The 16,363-nt window shown below is 57.5% G+C and overlaps 7 protein-coding genes across 7 annotated transcripts, besides 7 other annotated features; 1 reads left to right on the forward strand and 6 right to left on the reverse strand.

The window, feature by feature from the left end:
- Positions 1 to 405: 405 nt before the first annotated feature.
- Positions 406 to 440: a microsatellite.
- Positions 441 to 461: a sequence feature (A-rich).
- An 18-nt stretch (positions 462 to 479) lies between these two features.
- Positions 480 to 3,809, reverse strand: Tco025E_01243 (uncharacterized protein; the record flags this gene model as incomplete). The annotated part of the gene is made up of 1 exon (XM_029368181.1): positions 480 to 3,809. The coding sequence occupies one exon, from the start codon at positions 3,807 to 3,809 to the stop codon at positions 480 to 482; it is 3,330 nt and encodes a 1,109-aa protein (XP_029231588.1).
- A 329-nt stretch (positions 3,810 to 4,138) lies between these two features.
- Tco025E_01244 (uncharacterized protein) lies at positions 4,139 to 7,333 on the reverse strand (the record flags this gene model as incomplete). Its single annotated transcript, XM_029368182.1, has 1 exon — positions 4,139 to 7,333. One exon carries the CDS (start codon positions 7,331 to 7,333, stop codon positions 4,139 to 4,141), a length of 3,195 nt encoding a protein of 1,064 aa, XP_029231589.1.
- A 345-nt stretch (positions 7,334 to 7,678) lies between these two features.
- Positions 7,679 to 7,709: a sequence feature (A-rich).
- Positions 7,710 to 7,981: 272 nt separating this feature from the next.
- Positions 7,982 to 8,002: a microsatellite.
- A 497-nt stretch (positions 8,003 to 8,499) lies between these two features.
- Tco025E_01245 (putative amino acid permease) lies at positions 8,500 to 9,963 on the reverse strand (the record flags this gene model as incomplete). The annotated part of the gene is made up of 1 exon (XM_029368183.1): positions 8,500 to 9,963. The coding sequence occupies one exon, from the start codon at positions 9,961 to 9,963 to the stop codon at positions 8,500 to 8,502; it is 1,464 nt and encodes a 487-aa protein (XP_029231590.1).
- A 583-nt stretch (positions 9,964 to 10,546) lies between these two features.
- Tco025E_01246 (uncharacterized protein) lies at positions 10,547 to 10,930 on the forward strand (the record flags this gene model as incomplete). Its single annotated transcript, XM_029368184.1, has 1 exon — positions 10,547 to 10,930. The coding sequence occupies one exon, from the start codon at positions 10,547 to 10,549 to the stop codon at positions 10,928 to 10,930; it is 384 nt and encodes a 127-aa protein (XP_029231591.1).
- A 466-nt stretch (positions 10,931 to 11,396) lies between these two features.
- Positions 11,397 to 11,420: a microsatellite.
- Positions 11,421 to 11,723: 303 nt separating this feature from the next.
- Positions 11,724 to 11,767: a sequence feature (A-rich).
- Positions 11,768 to 11,826: 59 nt separating this feature from the next.
- Positions 11,827 to 13,251, reverse strand: Tco025E_01247 (putative amino acid permease; the record flags this gene model as incomplete). The annotated part of the gene is made up of 1 exon (XM_029368185.1): positions 11,827 to 13,251. The coding sequence occupies one exon, from the start codon at positions 13,249 to 13,251 to the stop codon at positions 11,827 to 11,829; it is 1,425 nt and encodes a 474-aa protein (XP_029231592.1).
- A 401-nt stretch (positions 13,252 to 13,652) lies between these two features.
- On the reverse strand, positions 13,653 to 14,114 carry Tco025E_01248 (uncharacterized protein; the record flags this gene model as incomplete). The annotated part of the gene is made up of 1 exon (XM_029368186.1): positions 13,653 to 14,114. One exon carries the CDS (start codon positions 14,112 to 14,114, stop codon positions 13,653 to 13,655), a length of 462 nt encoding a protein of 153 aa, XP_029231593.1.
- A 20-nt stretch (positions 14,115 to 14,134) lies between these two features.
- Positions 14,135 to 14,166: a sequence feature (G-rich).
- Positions 14,167 to 14,393: 227 nt separating this feature from the next.
- On the reverse strand, positions 14,394 to 16,142 carry Tco025E_01249 (uncharacterized protein; the record flags this gene model as incomplete). The annotated part of the gene is made up of 1 exon (XM_029368187.1): positions 14,394 to 16,142. One exon carries the CDS (start codon positions 16,140 to 16,142, stop codon positions 14,394 to 14,396), a length of 1,749 nt encoding a protein of 582 aa, XP_029231594.1.
- Positions 16,143 to 16,363: the final 221 nt, after the last annotated feature.

The raw sequence follows: 16,363 nt of genomic DNA on the forward strand, positions 1-16,363 counted from the left end.
GACGCTGGCTGCCTGCGGTGGGACTAACGCGGTTCGAGCAAAGCAAAAGATAGACAGATGGAGGGTCAGCGAAAAGGGGGAACGAGCAGGCAGCATCCACACAGAGAGAGAGAGATGCACGCATGTACGTGTATGTATGTCTATAGTGAAGGAAAACGTCCACCCACCAGAAAAAAAAAGGAGTCAAAGGCTCGATGGAGGAAACTTATGCAGACGGAGGCGGCAATGGCAGCCAGAGACACATAAATACAGACAGACACATCCCTCTTTGTCTCTTCCTCAAAAACCGTCGTTTTACGGCGCAACACGGCACACGTTCCGTTATCCTATTCCAATCACATGTACAGCTGGCTTTCATCGCCTTCATCATTTTGCGCTTTCATGCTTCGAGCCAGTGGGGCACCAAAGAACAACAACAACAACAAGATCAACAACAACAAAGAGCAAAGTGAAAACAAAAATCTTTCCATGGGTTTCCTCTAATCACTGGGCGGTGTTGCACTTTGTTGACAAATCTCCCAGAGCCGCTGCGCCATCGACTGAATGCTGTGGCACCCACCCTCGGAGGACCAGCACGGTATCGTCTCCACCAGCGCCCCCCAGATCCAATGCGCCGCAAGCCATGCGGAGGAAGTCACAATAGACAAGACGCGGCCCGGCAACACGTCGGGTATCCACTGACTGCCGCTACGCCACGCAATGGCGTTCAGCGGCGAGGAAAACGTCACACCACGCACGTCCTCTGGCATGTCTGAGACAAGAAATGCGGAGACTGCGCCTGCGAGACCGTGCCCCACAAGGAACACGTCATGCCCTGGGCGCACAACGGATTCCACGTAGCGGACCAACTCCTTTCGGGCCTGGCCGATGGAGCCCTTCCACAGCAGCGGGGAGAACTTCTCCGTTGCCGTCAGCGTCGACATCAGCTGGATAAACCACTGCGACGGTGTGACGGGTGACAGCAGCGAGAACGCCATCACGTTTACCCACATCGTCATGGACTCCATCACAGGGTAGATGTGCTCGCTGGAGCCCAGGGTGACAATCGTCGTGGCGCGCCCGTTGGACGACGTCTCGAAAACTTTCGTCTGCAAGAACGACTGGGGGGAGAAGGTAGAGTTGAAGACGTACGTAAAGTTGGGAAACCAAACGTGGAGGTCCGTCAGCGTGACATTCATCGAGTGTGCGTCCAACAGCTTCGCAAAGAGCGCCATGCCGACGATGTCCACGTGGGGCGAAAACCGAGCCCAACACACCGGCAGCAACGGGACGGAATTCGGCTCGTATGTGAGGAAGGCAGAACCAGCCGCCTCGCGCCGAGCGTAGTTTGGCAGCAGCCACCGGCTAGCCGGCGTGTCGTAGCGAGCACGCGCCGTCTCCCACCCACCCACGATGCAGTAGAGCAACACGGCGACGAAGACGGCAACCGGGAACACCACGCCGTAGTTGCTGGAGCCGTAGCTCGCCCGCAGGCCGTACAAGATCAGGTGCAGGCCAAACGCCAGCGTGATGATGCCCAGGCGGTAGTCAGTGATAAATGCGAGAATGAGGAAGGCAGCGAACTGCATAACAACCCACAACCACGCCGCACGGAAAATCCAACGGCGCGCCACCCGGTTCCGCAGTGGCATGAATGCGCAAATCATAACAACGGTGTCCGTCGCCAGGGCTATGGCTAAGAGGGCGCCCGAGGAACGGCCCCAATCCCCACGCCAGCCGTGCGCCGCGGAGGTAAAGACGAGCGCCAACCATGTGAAACAGGAGTGAAGCCCGGCGACAATTAGCAAGCTGCCCGTGGAGTGACTATGGCCAGCGTTCACGAAAACGACTGCAAGCACAGCGACGAGGGAAGTCGTCGCCACAGTCGCGCTAAGGAAGAAGAAGGCGCCGTGCAGCATGTAGGCAAGGCCACAGGCAAAGGCCGCCAACGCCACAACACACGCAACGGCCACCTCCATCGTCGGCGCTTCTCGCACGGCGTTGTGATTCGCGTCCATGTCCACGTCGAGGAAGAAATACAGCGTCGCGACCCCACCATCGCTCTGCCGCGTGCTTCTGCGGTACCCTGTCACCCCAAATGCGTACAGAAAGTGGTACAGAACTATAATGCACAGCGTCACCATCCACCCGCTTCCAGCGGAGTACTGCATTCCAATAACCACGTTGTGGCGTGCGGCCATGACGCAGAACACCACAAAAAAGGCAATCATAGCGGCAACGCACACCACTGCCTGCAAGAACAGCCCTTTTGGACCAATCGCCCTGAAGGCGTCGATGAGTTGACCCTCGTAGGTGCGACGCAGCAGCTCAATACCACGCGAGCAGAAGAGGACGCACTGGAACCCCGTCACAAACAGAGCGCATCCGTAGGGGAAGACGTTGTATGGGGCAATAAACATCGAAAAGAAGAGTGTATTCATAAAGCAACAGAGAAACAGCGTCCCAAAAATAGTAGCAATAAGAAAGTACATTGACATCACCATCAGCGCCAGCCAGAGTACGCCCTTGGAAATCAGCTGTACTGGGAGGGGTAGGCGTTGGAACAAAAGTGTACCCTTCCACAGATTTTGCTCCGCAGCGCGCAGCATGCGACGGGCAGGAACTTCGCGCTGCAAAATCGACAGCCACTCGCGCTCCGCGGTCTCTACAATGCTGCTGCGGAAAAACGTCTCCAACAGCATAAACTGCTCCACGTAGTCGTCCACCAAGCTCCTTTTATTCGTCGCAAAGGAGTGCCTAAGGGAGAGCAGCTCTCCCACGGGACGCCCTTCACGCCAGCCCTGCGGTGCGGAAAAGCAGTTCGCGTCAAGAGAATCGCACGTGATCAGGTCCACCGATTCAACGCCAATGAACGAGTTAGGGGTGGGTGGACGGTGACTCCAGAGTGAGTCCTCCGCGGCGTTCAGGCGTGGTGGGGACACTAGGGAATCGGTTCCCCGCCGCTCAGTAAGCAGGTTCGCGTTCTCCGGCAGCCCGTGTGGAAAAAGGGACGCCAATTCCCACTCCTTCACCGACAGGCCACGGAAGAGCACCGCGGACTTCAATTGCTCAAAGTGTTCCCTGACGTTCACGGCGAACTTGGCGTAGTTCTCCGGGCGATCACAGTCGTTGGTGCCGCCCAGCGCCACCGGCAGGACACTCTCGTCAAAGTACTCCAACAGCTTCCCGGACTTCATTTCGGCGTCGGTTATAATCATTATGCGGTCCGACACAATCGCCGGGAGGCGCGAAAAGATGGGTTTTGCCATCGCCGCCAGGGTCCGGTTCATGTTGCAGACGTACATCTTGTCCACGACGCCCGGGTAGAACTTCGAAATGTGGAGGGCGATGTCCGCCTGAAAGGTCATGTCCATGTTGCTCCACAAGCTGGCCTTCTCCTGGTTGATGAGCATCACCATTTGGCAGCGCTTGCTTTCGGCGCGGAGGCGGGTGCCGTAGCTCACCATCATGTCAAAGTTCGCCTTACTCTCTGCACGCCTCGCGGCGACTGGCTTATCCCTGGCGGTAACCACGTAGAATGCCACGCGGCCCTCCTTGTCGTTTCCTATGATTTGCATGATGCCTTTGCGCATGTTCTCCATCATCCAGTCCGTCACGGTGCTCTTTGCAAGCTGCTCCCTTTCAAACGTCTCGCGGCGACCTAGCTTGCTCACAGCCTCTTCAATGTTAAACTTTTTATTCTCTAGGAAGCCGTAGAGCCAGCAGTCAAAGTAGTGATGGGCTATGTGCAGCCGCTGCCGCAGCTCATCCACCTCCGCTTGGTGGGTGTAGGCGGTGACACCAATGTCCAGCAGCGTCGGGTGCGACATTGGTGAACCTTTGGGTGCTTCACAGTGTGGGGGGGAGGACAGCAGGCAGAGAGGCGGGGCAGGTGACAAGAAACTGATTGAGGGAGGGGGGAAAAGCATCGCTGTGTGGCCCTCTGCGGCACAGCCCCAAAGAACGCAACTACGCACACAACAAAGTCATGGTGAGAAGTAGCTGTCATTCCTTTGGTGTTGCCTTCGCCTCGCGCTGGGCGGCGGAGGCTGCCAAAGAAGAAAATAACTGAGGTAACATAAAGAGCGGAGGAAGCAACACCAACAAAAGAAACACACAGACGTTGAAAGAAGAATAAAAGTGTGTTGCGCTAATGCCCTTAATAAACGGCATGTCGTCGCCCAGAGGTGTCACAGCTGCTGAGTAGTTCACTGGAGATGTACTCCATCGACAGACATCTCATGGCGTTTCCTCTACAGCGCAGCTTCTGCTTCACTGTGATGTCCTGGCCACCGACGTTGTCCAGCACCCCGTTGGCCGCACCGACAGCCAGGACGTAGTGGTGGTAGTCGTCCTCCGAGACGCCCGTGAGACGCAGAAGATGCAGCAAGCCGGGAGACCCAAAGACGATTGTTTGGGTACGTGCGTGGGCGCCCGCCATGGACGCAATTCCACCCGCAATGCCGCTACCTGTCAGCACCAGCTCCCTCGTCTCCACGGCTTTGGCGCGCCGCAGGTACTCCGCGAGCTGACGCTGGTATCGCCTCCACTGGAAATCAACCATTGGGGTCACGAAGGACATGTAGTAGACGATCCTGTTCGTCCAGTCTGTGGGGAGGAAGATGTGCAGCGGCGCGAGGGCCATGGAGCCCAGCCAGGCGGTCGTCGTCAGCATGGAGGAAAAGCCATCCTTGTTGCTCAGCACCAGCACCGTCTGGTTGTGCGTGGCGGAGTCGAAGCGGTGGAGGTCCCACGTTCCCGCCTCGGGGGAAAACTCCAGAACGACGCCGCGGTACGTGAAATCGGTGGTGTTAAACCAGTTCCTAAAGTCGACCCAAAAGGCGTCGCTGGGGTACGCGTTGACCAGCTGGGTGAGGAGGGCAAAGTCGGTGATGGCGAGCCCGCCGGCCGTGCGAAGGCTGCAGACGGGGTAGCGGTGGTACTCGGCGAGCGGCGTCAGGGGCGCGGCCGCAGCGTCGCGTGGAAGACTGCGGGGGGACGTCACGAAGGGATTCATGCCGTGCCAGCCGAGCAGCGTGCCGGCCATGATGATCAGCAGCACCGCCGCCGAGGCAACGAACACCCCGCCAATGTTTGTCCGGTCAGAGCGGTTAAACAGCATCCCAAGCACGTTGTGGAGCAGGAAGCAAGTACAGAAGAGGCCCATCCGCCAGCCAGTAACGGGAAAGGTGGAGATCCACGTGGCACAGAGCAAAAGTCCGAGGGACCCGATAGCCACGCGGAGGAGGACGCAAGACTCGTCCTGCCGTAGGCAAATGAAGGAAAAGAGGAGGTACCAGGCGGCCACGAAAGACGAGACGAGCACCGGGACAAACCACGTGTTGCTGTAGTCGTGGAAGCCAAAGGTGTAGCAGTCAAACACCCACACCAGGCTGGCAATCCATATGGCGGCTCGAACCAGGCAGCCGCTGAGCGCGTTCGACATGGAATCCGCGTAATAGGTGACTATGAAGGAGGCAACGATGGCGGCTGTGCAAACCGCGACCGCCAGCCCAACGACGCGGCTGATGAGAAACCCGATGCCAAACAGTAGGCTCAGAAGCACCGGAATGCCGCAGATGACGTAGGAGAAGGTGCGCAGGGTGTAGGCGTTCGCCTTCCCCTCCGTCACCTCCGGCGTATTCCACAGCACAAAACATGGGAGACACAAAAGCCGCCCTCCCCGGCTAAACCGGTGTCGCGGATTCAGCCAGTCAAAGAGGAACAACGCGTGACAAATCACCACGAGAGCGGCGGCGCACAGCCACCCGACAGCAAACGAGGCCTGCAGACCGAAGATTGGGGAGTGCCACACGGCGAAGACGCAGAAAATGACAAATTGCAGCACCACCACTGCCAAAAAGAAGGACATCTGCGCAATGCCGCCCAGATGCGACCCAATGTTGTCGAACGGCCGAATAACTTTTCGGCGCGCGAGGGCAACAAGAATGTCCACCGCGCGTGAGCACACGACGAAGCACTGCAGGGCGGACATGACGAGTGCCGCGCTGAGCGGGAAGACATAATTCCACTGCACGAAGAACCCAAAAAAGAGAGTCGCAACAATATTTCCACCAAAAACCGCAAGAAAGACAAGGGCGGCGAAAAAGTAGATACCATTCAAAACCGTGAGGGTCAAGAGACAAAACCGGTAGAGTAGCTGCAGTTGCACGGGGATTTGCGTGTACCACTTTTTTTCCGACAGATTAATCTCCAGGTCTGCCGCGCCCTGAAGCCTGCGGGCCGCTATGTGCTCATCCAAGATTTTGTAGCGTGCCTCTGTCTCGTCCGATTCAACCTCAAGACGCCACCGCCGCAGCTCCTCCAAAAAGAACAGGCCTAAACCCCGTGGGAAACAATGCACGACGGATTTCCACTCAATTACCAATAGGCACTGTTCGCCGCTTGTGCCCGTCTTAGTGGTGCTGCTGTAATACACGTCACTTGGGCCGGAGCAGCACGTCCTGAGGGAGAGCAAGCTGTACGCATCGGACCTTGGTGTCGCAAGCATACTTGTCGGAGGAGGCACCTTGAGACACGAGAGTTCCCACTCCTTCACCGACAGGCCACGGAAGAGCACTGCCTCCTTCAACTGTGCGTAGAAGTCCTCGATCGAAGCGGCGTATGCGTCCCAGTGCTCCTGGTCATCACAGTCGTTGGTGCCGCCCAGCGCCACCGGCAGGACACTCTCGTCAAAGTACTCCAACAGCTTCCCGGACTTCATTTCGGCGTCGGTTATAATCATTATGCGGTCCGACACAATCGCCGGGAGGCGCGAAAAGATGGGTTTTGCCATCGCCGCCAGGGTCCGGTTCATGTTGCAGACGTACATCTTGTCCACGGCGCCCGGGTAGAACTTCGAAATGCGGAGGGCGATTTCCGCCTGAAAGGTCATGTCCATGTTGCTCCACAAGCTGGCCTTCTCCTGGTTGATGAGCATCACCATTTGGCAGCGCTTGCTTTCGGCGCGGAGGCGGGTGCCGTAGCTCACCATCATGTCAAACGTGTGCCTGTTTTCCACTCGGCGCGACGACACCGGGCGGTCCCGCCTGCTCGTGACGTAGAAGACCGTGCGTCCCGCTTTGTCCTCCCCCACGCACTGAATAATGCCAGAGCGTAGCGACTCGCGCATGTAGTCCGTGAAGGTGTACCTCGCCAGCTCATCCACCTCCATCGAGAAGCGCCGCTGCAATTTGGCAACCGTCTCCTGGACGTTGTACTTCTTGTTCTCCAAAAAGCCGTAGATCCAGCAGTCGAACTCGTCGCCCACGATGCTGAGCTGCAGCTTCACCTCGTCGATCAGATGTCGACGCGACACCGCCTCCGGCCCCAACTCGTGGAGGGGGACCGACATCAGCGGCAGACCCCAGCAGACGCAGAGGGCGAAGTGAAGGGTAACGGAGCGCTACAGGGGGAAAAGAAAAAAAAAAGAAGAGGGCGGCCCCTGAAAAGAAGGGGGGGGGGGGCTAACAGTAACCGGGGTTAATATCGACGATACGGCGCGCGCGGTGTCTACGGAGGGCGGTGGGTGGTGCGTCACGGCCCTTCACCCCCCAGTGGCCAAGCGGCGCCTCAGTGCTCGCGGCAGTCGCAGCCACAAGCACAGTTTGCGCCGGCACTGTTAGTATTGACCGCACACTAAGACGGGTATCCTGCGGGGAAAGAGGCGGCGGTGACGCAGGCGCACGCGTACGCACACAAAGAAAAAAAAAGAGCAAAAATAAAAAAAAGAGCAAAGGTGCCGTGAAACGGAAGAGAGGTGGGGGAAGAAGGCAGAAGGGCACGCCCGTGCGGGCGTGGAGGGATGCACCACTGCGGCAACGCTCCTTGCGAGGGAAAAGAAGGAGGAACAGTTTTGGGTGTGGCAGCCGCCGTGCCTGCCAGGGCACGGCAGAAGAGTGAGGCAAAAAAAAGAAAAAAAACAGCACCACTCCTCTTGCAAACCGAGTTGTGTGGCCATGCGGATACGGCGGTCACCCACACCCCTCCTTATTCCTTTCACAGAGAGAGAGAGAGAGAGGGACGCAGAGGGGGAAAAATGTGGAAGATGGAGGAGCACAAAACCAACACACAGGGCCTTCAGGCGTACCAGCGGCGCCAGTGAAGTACCCCCAGATGTGCCGCTCGGAGCGGTACAACGCTGGAAGGAAAGAAAGTGGCCCAGTAACAAGCACACAGGGCCTCTCCTTTGTGTTAATTACAGCCGACGTCCATGAACGAGACGTCAATGCGTGGAGGGGCATGTATAAATATCATTACAACAATAAGAAAAAAAAAGAAGGCAAAACGGGGTACGACGCATCTGCAAACTCAATCTGAGGCTCGCCACACTGCACACGGCTCAGGGCAATACATATGTATATATAAAACAAAATAAAAAAAAGAAGAAGGTGTGGTAAATAACGAAGCCCATAAAAAGTTCGGTCATACGTATAGACTGTGTGAGAGGAAGATCTCCCTCGCAGCCAACCGGAAGGACGGGCTAAATGGGAGAGTGGCCTGTGGAGCGGGGTGGCACAGCTAGACGGCACTCAGCTCGGCGTAGAAGGCAGCAATGGTGCCAAAGACAATGGCGACGACGCCAACGAGCAGCAGCAGGTACGCCCCAATGAAGTGCCCCCATCCGACGGAGCGGCGGTTGAAGTTGCCGCAGTACATAAACATTAGCGCGGGGAACACGTAGCCGATGGAGCCACCGCAGAGGGAGCCAAGCAACCCAAAGACGGTGGTGATGCGTGGGATGAAGAGGCCGGCCATGAGGGAGGTGAACGCCAGTGTGGAGCAGATCAACGAGTTCTTCCACCACGGCATCGACCTCACGTCGAGGTTGAGGAGGTGGTAGAGGGCGTCGCGGCAGGGAATCATGTGGAGGCCGTAGCCGACGCAGAGCTTCAGGATGATGCCGGCGTAGGCGACCCCCATCAGTTTGTCCTCCACAGGGTTGTACAGCACAAGCACGGAGTCGGTCACCGCGGGGCCAAAGTCCAAATACCCAAACACACCAGCGACGAGGTACAAGACCATGCAGAGCAGCGTTCCCCCAATGGCGCTCTTCGTCATGCGTCTCACGCTGGGCTTGTACAGCTCCTCATAGACCTCATAGCAGTTTACCTGACTCACGTAGGCAAAAAGGTAAATGGAGAGCCCGGTAATGGCCTGATTGCCGGTCTGAAAGAACACAATGTCATCCCTCACCCCATGCTTAAGGCCGTTTTGCGCCGCGTGTATGACGATGCAGATGACAAACAAGACAATGAACAGGACGGCGATGGTGGAAACAATGCGCAGCGAATTGATTTCCTTCGGCAGGCAAAGCGGAAGCATGAGGAAGAGCCACACAATGCCGGTGAGCAGTCGGTTGCCGGAGAGCGTCTTCAGGTACTCCGGCGCGGAGTCGGAGTTGTTGACGAACCCGCCAATAATTCCCAGCATGGAGATGACGTACGACACGTCCCCGCCGAAGCAGAGGAGCCACATGAGAACCGCCAAGAGATGGTCTGCGCCGCGGCCCAGCAGCAGCCGTGTCACCTTCTCGTAGCTGCGCAGCCCCGTCCGCTCGCCGACGATGGTGAGCAGCACAAAGGAATACACCACCATCGACGCCACGAGGAGGAGGTACAAAACACTCATGAGGATCCCAGACATTTGGAACGCGGCGGGCAGCGCGACGATGCCGGCGCCAAGCGTCGAGCTGGCGAGGTTGAAGGCGGAGGACACGATGCCGCCGTAGGGCATAACTACATGCATCGCCCGCAGGAAAATGTTTTCGGGGTTGCGGCGCCTGGCCACACGCTCCGCTCGCATCTCATTCAGCTCCTTCAGCCGCCGCTCCGCAAGCGACAAGGCCGCTGGGGCCACCGCCGCCTTTACTTCCCCGCCGCATTCCGCGCTGCCGAGGGCCGCCAACTCCTGCTCCGCGAACAGCGGGTCCTTGTCGCTGCTCTCATTCGGCTCCCGCGCGCCTGGGGTTGGAACCTCACGCATAGAACCGTGCGACAGGCGGGTTCTTGACAACTTCCACTCTGGAGCTCGCTCACGCGACTTGCTACTTGGCACACGTCCAAAGGGGGAAGAAGAATTGTTTTTAAGGCAAAAACAAAAAAAACGAAAGGAGGTGCAGAGGCTTGCGTGCCGGCTGAGGCATCCCAATCAACCCACAGCTACGCACGACGTGAGAGGCAACATAAAACAACGTCACGGCCAGTCCCAAGAGTCAGCCCCAAAAGAAACACACGCGCAACGCCGAAAGCCCTTCCACCGATGCGGTGGGCTACAGCGTGAACGACAGACCCACCAGGGAGGTGGGAAGAGTTGTGTTCACCGCCTGCGGTGCCCGCAGAGTGCCGTGGCTGCATACACGTCGAACCCCCCGTTCTGCGGCAGAGTCCCCGAGCTGCGGCTGTCACACACAGCACCGTTCGCCGCGCCAGGTGCGGGTGTGCGCCCAAGAGGCAAACAAACAAAGACAATGCTGACGCCCGAGTACGCCTCCGGCATCCTCGCGCACACGGTGGACGACGGCAACCTACGCCCGCCATAGACACGACGAAGCGGCAAGGCGGACAAAATGGCAGCGCCGGGCCGCAAGAATGACAAATACAAAAAAAAAGCGTCCACGGAAGGCCAACGCGAGGCGCACCTCCCCAGAGACACAAGTGAAACCTGCAGAGGCAAAAGGCAAAGGGCCCGTGGCGAGCTACAAAACCCCAATAAAAAAAAAGCGAGGCCGGAGCGGAAGCATTCAGGCCACGAGAATAGTGGCGGCCTTGTCTGTTTGCCACCCTCCCACGCGGAGGCGTTGGCACTCGACCAACGACAAAAGTACAAGGCAACAGATCGCACGAGAGCGGGGCAGATGAGACGGGCGGCAGAGAGCGTGCAGCAGGAGGGCCCCGCAACAACTCCTCTCACGCCACCGACTGGGCACGCCGCGTCCCACGCACCTCACTGAGGCGGAAACAAGGCCGCTACCCTAACAGCGTCCTGGGCCAGGCACGGCCAAAGGCTGGGCGCCTGGCGGGGGCCGTGCCCCATCCTCCTACAAGGAAAGAAAAGAGGGAGGAAGCAAAAAAGAACCAGAGTGTGGGTGAAGGCGCCCAGCGCCCCCACCGCTACTTCAGCGGGGGTTCCTCCGCCAAGGCCCACGCCCAGGCGAGCCAGTGGAGCCCCCACGGGGACCAGTTCCGCTTGTGCGCACACGAAGTGGCAGCCATCAGGGCCCCGCAGTCACCAGCCGCCTCTTCGTGAGAGGCGGCGGCGGTTACGAGGATGAAAGACACAATTTTTTTTTTTTCGAGAAAAAAGAACTGCGTACGCCGCCATGGCGAGGGGCATACGCGAAAAAAAAAACGAAAAAAAACACACAAGAAAGCCATAAAAGCGGCAAGGCCGTAAAACACAACTCGTCCCTATCCGCTAAAAACAAAAACAAAAACAAAAAATCGTTCTCATGCCGGTCCCCGAAAAGTTTTGTGCAGAAAAAAAGAAGAAAAAAATGGTCCCCTACGCACCATAATGATATAATACCGTTCATGCAGCAACGCAGAGGCACACCACACAAAAACACAAAAGGCAAAGTGCAGGAAAGTGTGGGAGAAGGGAGAACAACTAATGAACCTCAGCACCGCTCCACACTTTGCGCTGACAGCGACAATCAAGGAAAGGCATAAAAAAAAACAAAGCCACAAAGAAGTCATAGCAAATACAACATTAGGTAATCGTTGATAAATCGCAGGGAGAGAAGGAAAACAAGACAAAAAAAATCCTACTGTAAAAACAAAAACCAAAATGAGGTTTAACTTAGGCACGTCGCAATTGGGGCTTTAAACGGGGAGGCCACAACGGTTCTCAGGCAATAATCTCCCCGTAGACGGCAAACGTGGTCCCGAACACGACACCAATCACGCCAACCAGCAGCAGAAGGTACGTGCCAAAGTAGTGCAGGTACCCAACCGACTGCAGCGTCCAGTTGCCGCTGTACATGTACAGCAGGGCGGGGAAGATGAAGCCAATGAAACCGCCAGAAAACCCTCCCACCAGGCCAAACACAATCGTGATGCTCGGAATGAGGAGACCCGCAATGAGTGACAGCGTTGCCATGGATCCACAAACGAGGCTGTTCCTCCACCACTCTATGGTCTTCACATCAACGTGAATCACGTGGTAGACTGCATCCCGCACGGGAATCATGTGCAGCCCGTACCCAACGCAAAGCTTCAATATAAGACCAGCGTACGCCACACCCATCATTTTATCCGCAATCGGGTTGTACCGCTCGAGGACAGTGCCTGTCAGCGCCGGGCCAAATTCCAGGTAGCCAAACAACCCGGAGCAAAAGTAAAGCGAGAAGCAGAGAAATACACCAAGTCCGGCGCTCTTTGTAAATCGGGCAACACTTGGCTTGTACATTTCCCCATAGACCTCATACGCGTTCAGCTGGCACAGGAAGGCAAAGGTAAAAATGGAGAGTCCCTGAATTGCTTGATTGCCTGTCTGGAAGTAAACCAGGTCATCACGAATACCATGAGCAAGGCCGTTGCGTGCAGAATGAATAACCATGCAAATCCCAAAGAAGATCACCAAGAGAACCCCGATGACTGAGATGTGGCGCAGGGAATTGATCTCCTTCGGCAGGCACAGTGGCAGCATTAAAACAATCCACACAGCACTCGTCAACAGACGACGACCGGAGAGGGTTTTGAGGTACGCAGGGGCATCGGGAGAGCTGTTAATGAAAGCACCAATAATGTCTCCCATGGAGATCACATAGGAGACTTCAGCACCAAAACTGATAAGCCACATGTTGAGGGCTAAAAAATAGTCTGCGCCCGTCCCCATAAGGGATTTTGTAATCTGCTCATAGTTCCGCAGCCCCGTCCGCTTTCCAACGATGCCCAACAGGGTGAAGGAGTAAACGGTCAGGATGCCAATCACCACAAGGTACACCAACGCCATCGCCAGTCCGGACTTGTTGAAGGCGTACGGCAGGGCAAGAATTCCAGCACCCAGCGACGAGCTGGCAAGGTTGCAGCCGGACGAAATAATGCCTCCGTAAGGTATAATGCGGTGCAGTAGTCGCTTGAGGGTACTATCTGGCTCCCGTCGTCTGGCAACGCGTTCCGCACGTTCTTGGTTTAAGCTGTCAATGCGAACCTTGACGCGGTCCACGGCCTCAAGCTTGGAATAGCCTGTTGGGTTCTTGGCAACCTCGAGGAGCTCCACGCCATCGTTTAGCGGGTCATCGATACCTGCAACTTGGGGCTCGTCGTTCATTTTCGGTGGCTGCTTGGGGTATGGGGGTCCTAAAGTATTAAGGAACAACAACAACAACCAGGGAGAATAAGTGGAGGATGGATGTATAGAGCGAGGCATAAATATCATTGTCTCATGAGTGATAGTCTGGCAACTTTAGGGGCCTGAGGTCAGGGCAGCTGAAGGGTAAGCAGTCACATGCATCTCACATCCACGTCACCGATGGAACCGTCCTTGGCAGGAGAGAAGCAAAGAAGGAGTAAATAAATAAACGAGGGGACCTACTGTTGCCGTTGAACGGTGGAGGCGTAGACGTGATGTACGGGTGGAGGAAATATGCGCAGCACGTCCTGCGCTCACAGAGAGGCAGCGGTGTACAACGTGTACCCCACTAACTTGCGCAGAGCCACGGACTGAAGGGCTCATACGTGGCACCACATTCTCTTCCTGCGCCCAGGCACACTTCCTGTGAGGGGGGACAGTAGACGTGAAGTACGCGTCCTTGAGAACGAGGCGCTGCCGCTGCAGAAACGCGACAGACCAACTTTGAGCGCAGGCGTCTCGGGCGCGCCGATTGGTGCATCAGTTTTTTGCCACGCCCCCTCACGCGGGAAGGGGGCCGCATTCATGCGCCTTCCATCACGGTGAAGAGGCAAAAAGTTAAAGAGGAAGCGAGTGAGTGACGCAGTTGCAGCCGCCATGTGGCGGTGGGTTGCAGCCAGCGCGCACGAGGCAACGCCCGCGCGCGCACCGCGGGGCAACCACCCCACACCAAGGTCAATGCAAAACGAGCACCCTCCGCGCCGCAAACTGCGCGAAACGCAGCAGTGGGGTGCGGCGACGACAAGCAATCGCGAGCACAATGGCAAGTACAGCAGAACCATTCACCCAGTGCGAGGCAAGCAAGCGAGAGAGAGAGGGAGAGGGAAAGGAAAAACTAAACTATCAAATAAAAGTAGAGCTAAGCAGACACACTGATAGTCAGAGAGGATAAAAATAAACAAAGAGGAAGGCCCAATGAAAATACCTCCTTCTGCGTCAACTCCGGAGTCACCCGGCGTACCATACGCAAGGGGGAGAGTTGATTCCACTGGACGAGTCCCTCAGGTACGATAGCACAAATTCAGAGATGTATTCCCCTTCTGCAGAAACGCGCAAGGCGCCTACAGGATCACGCTGCAACCCTGCAGCCGCTTCTCTGCGGAACGGATGCCCTCGCGCTCCCGTTCATACTCCAGTCGCATCTCTGCGAGTGTCCGCACCTGTCGCGGGGACGACGAGCAGCGAAACACAAACAGTGATGGAGCTTTGACTGTGGGCGCTCGAGTGGCTTGGGAAGCATCACGAGGTGGGCGGAGCCTTGGCGGAGGTGGGAGGAGCCCGTCAAGAGAATCATGACGGTACAATTGGCGACCCAGCGAGGTGGTTTTATTAATGCCGCAGCTGGCACCGTTGAGGCGTTGAATCCTCTGCGGGCTTTGCGGTGCGGGGTAGGGGGAGGGCACGGAGGCGTGGCCCGCCGGCTCCCTCACAGTCAGTGGGGTAAACAGAGGGCCTTTCTGTGAGAGCACATGAAACTCCCCCTCCATGATGCTGCGAATACGATCTAGGTCCGCCTGAAGTGCTGAAATCTGCTGCTGCTGCCCCTCCATAATGCGACGAAACGTTTCCGTCACATGCTTGAAGCTGCCCTCCGTCCCTGAGCTCGTCTGCAACGGCGCCGGGGCGGTAGCGGTGGGTGGTTCAGCATTCACGACCGGCGCGTTGGTGGCAGGGAGAGTGGCTTCGTCGGGTGGTCCACCAGCCGTGTGGTTGCTCGCATTCTCGGGCCGGGAAACCTCAAGGCTCTGCAGCGCCTCCGCCTCCATTTGCTGGGCATGTGTGCACTGCTGCTCAGGGCTGCTTGCTTCGTGCAACGGGGCTTCCGCCTCCTTCGCGTCGGCATACTCGAAAAGATGCGCATGTGCCTCGGCAGGCGGTGGCACCATCATGGGGTCGGCACCAATCTCGTTGGCCACCGCCTGCAAGAACTCCTCCTCCTTGCCGTATTGTGCCGCAATCTCGCCCGCAGCGGAGGTGACTCTGCTTGGTTCGTGGCACGCGTACAGTGCCTCGAGGCGCTGCGTAAAGTACGCCTGCGCTTCTTCCTCCGTCGGGTCCGCACCGTGCTTCTCCCGCAGTGTCGCCAACAGTCCCTCCTCGTCTTCGGCATGCTGGCGGAGGCACTCCTCCAGCGTGTACAACTTCTCGGGGGCCCGCACACCGAGAAAACTGCTCAGCCGGCGCCTGAAGGAGTGCGTCGGGGCCACATTATTCTCCTCCGCCGTGCCTTCTTCCGCCACTTGGGACTCGGCCGCCTCCGTCGGCACCTCGCCGCGGACGACGAGCACGGTGTCAGGCACAAGATCGGGAAGCGGCCCCTCCGGCTCCGGCCCCAGCTGCTCGATGAGAGACACCAGCATCGCCTCTTCTGTGCCCTCCGCATGCTGCAGCATCCTGCCGAGGCGCGACAGCTTTCCGGGTCGATACGCCAGAAGATGCCGCGCAAAACGCGGCACCCACATGTTTGCGGCCTCCGCGGCGGCCGCTTTTGGTGGCGTTATGGGGGGATTTTCAGCAGCCGCTGGCTCTGGGCCGTAGCGCTCCACCAGCATCTGCATCAACTCCTCCTCCGTCCCGTCCCACTCGCGCAGAATCCTCGGGACATTTTCGAGTTTCTCCGGTTTGTAGTGCGTGTAAAAACGGCGAATGCGTGCTTCAAAGGGAGCCACTTCTTTTCCCGCCTGCGCCCCCGCCGCAGTAACCTCGCCAGGTGGAGCTGGAGGTGGAGGTGCAGCAGCATCAGGAGGCTTAACTCCCCTCGACGGCCCGTTCGACGGTTTCCCTGGGGTCTTAGAGAGGAAGGATCCCATGCCGTGTGTCGGTAAACCAAACAGTCAGCACTCGTAAATATAACAAGATGTTATCTCTGCGTCACGCCTATGGGAGCTACAAGGAGAGAAGGAAAGTGCAACAGGATGCGATGCACGCACTACAGACAGATAGGCCAGGGTATCCACCTCCGCGCGTAACGGCAGACGCATGCAAATGCGTATGGATAACGGGATGCATGTGGGGGCTAGTCGCAGGGAAT

This window comes from Trypanosoma conorhini (genome assembly GCF_003719485.1).
Source record: "Trypanosoma conorhini strain 025E chromosome Unknown Tco_14.4_contig_00039, whole genome shotgun sequence".
NCBI lineage: Eukaryota > Euglenozoa > Kinetoplastea > Trypanosomatida > Trypanosomatidae > Trypanosoma > Trypanosoma conorhini.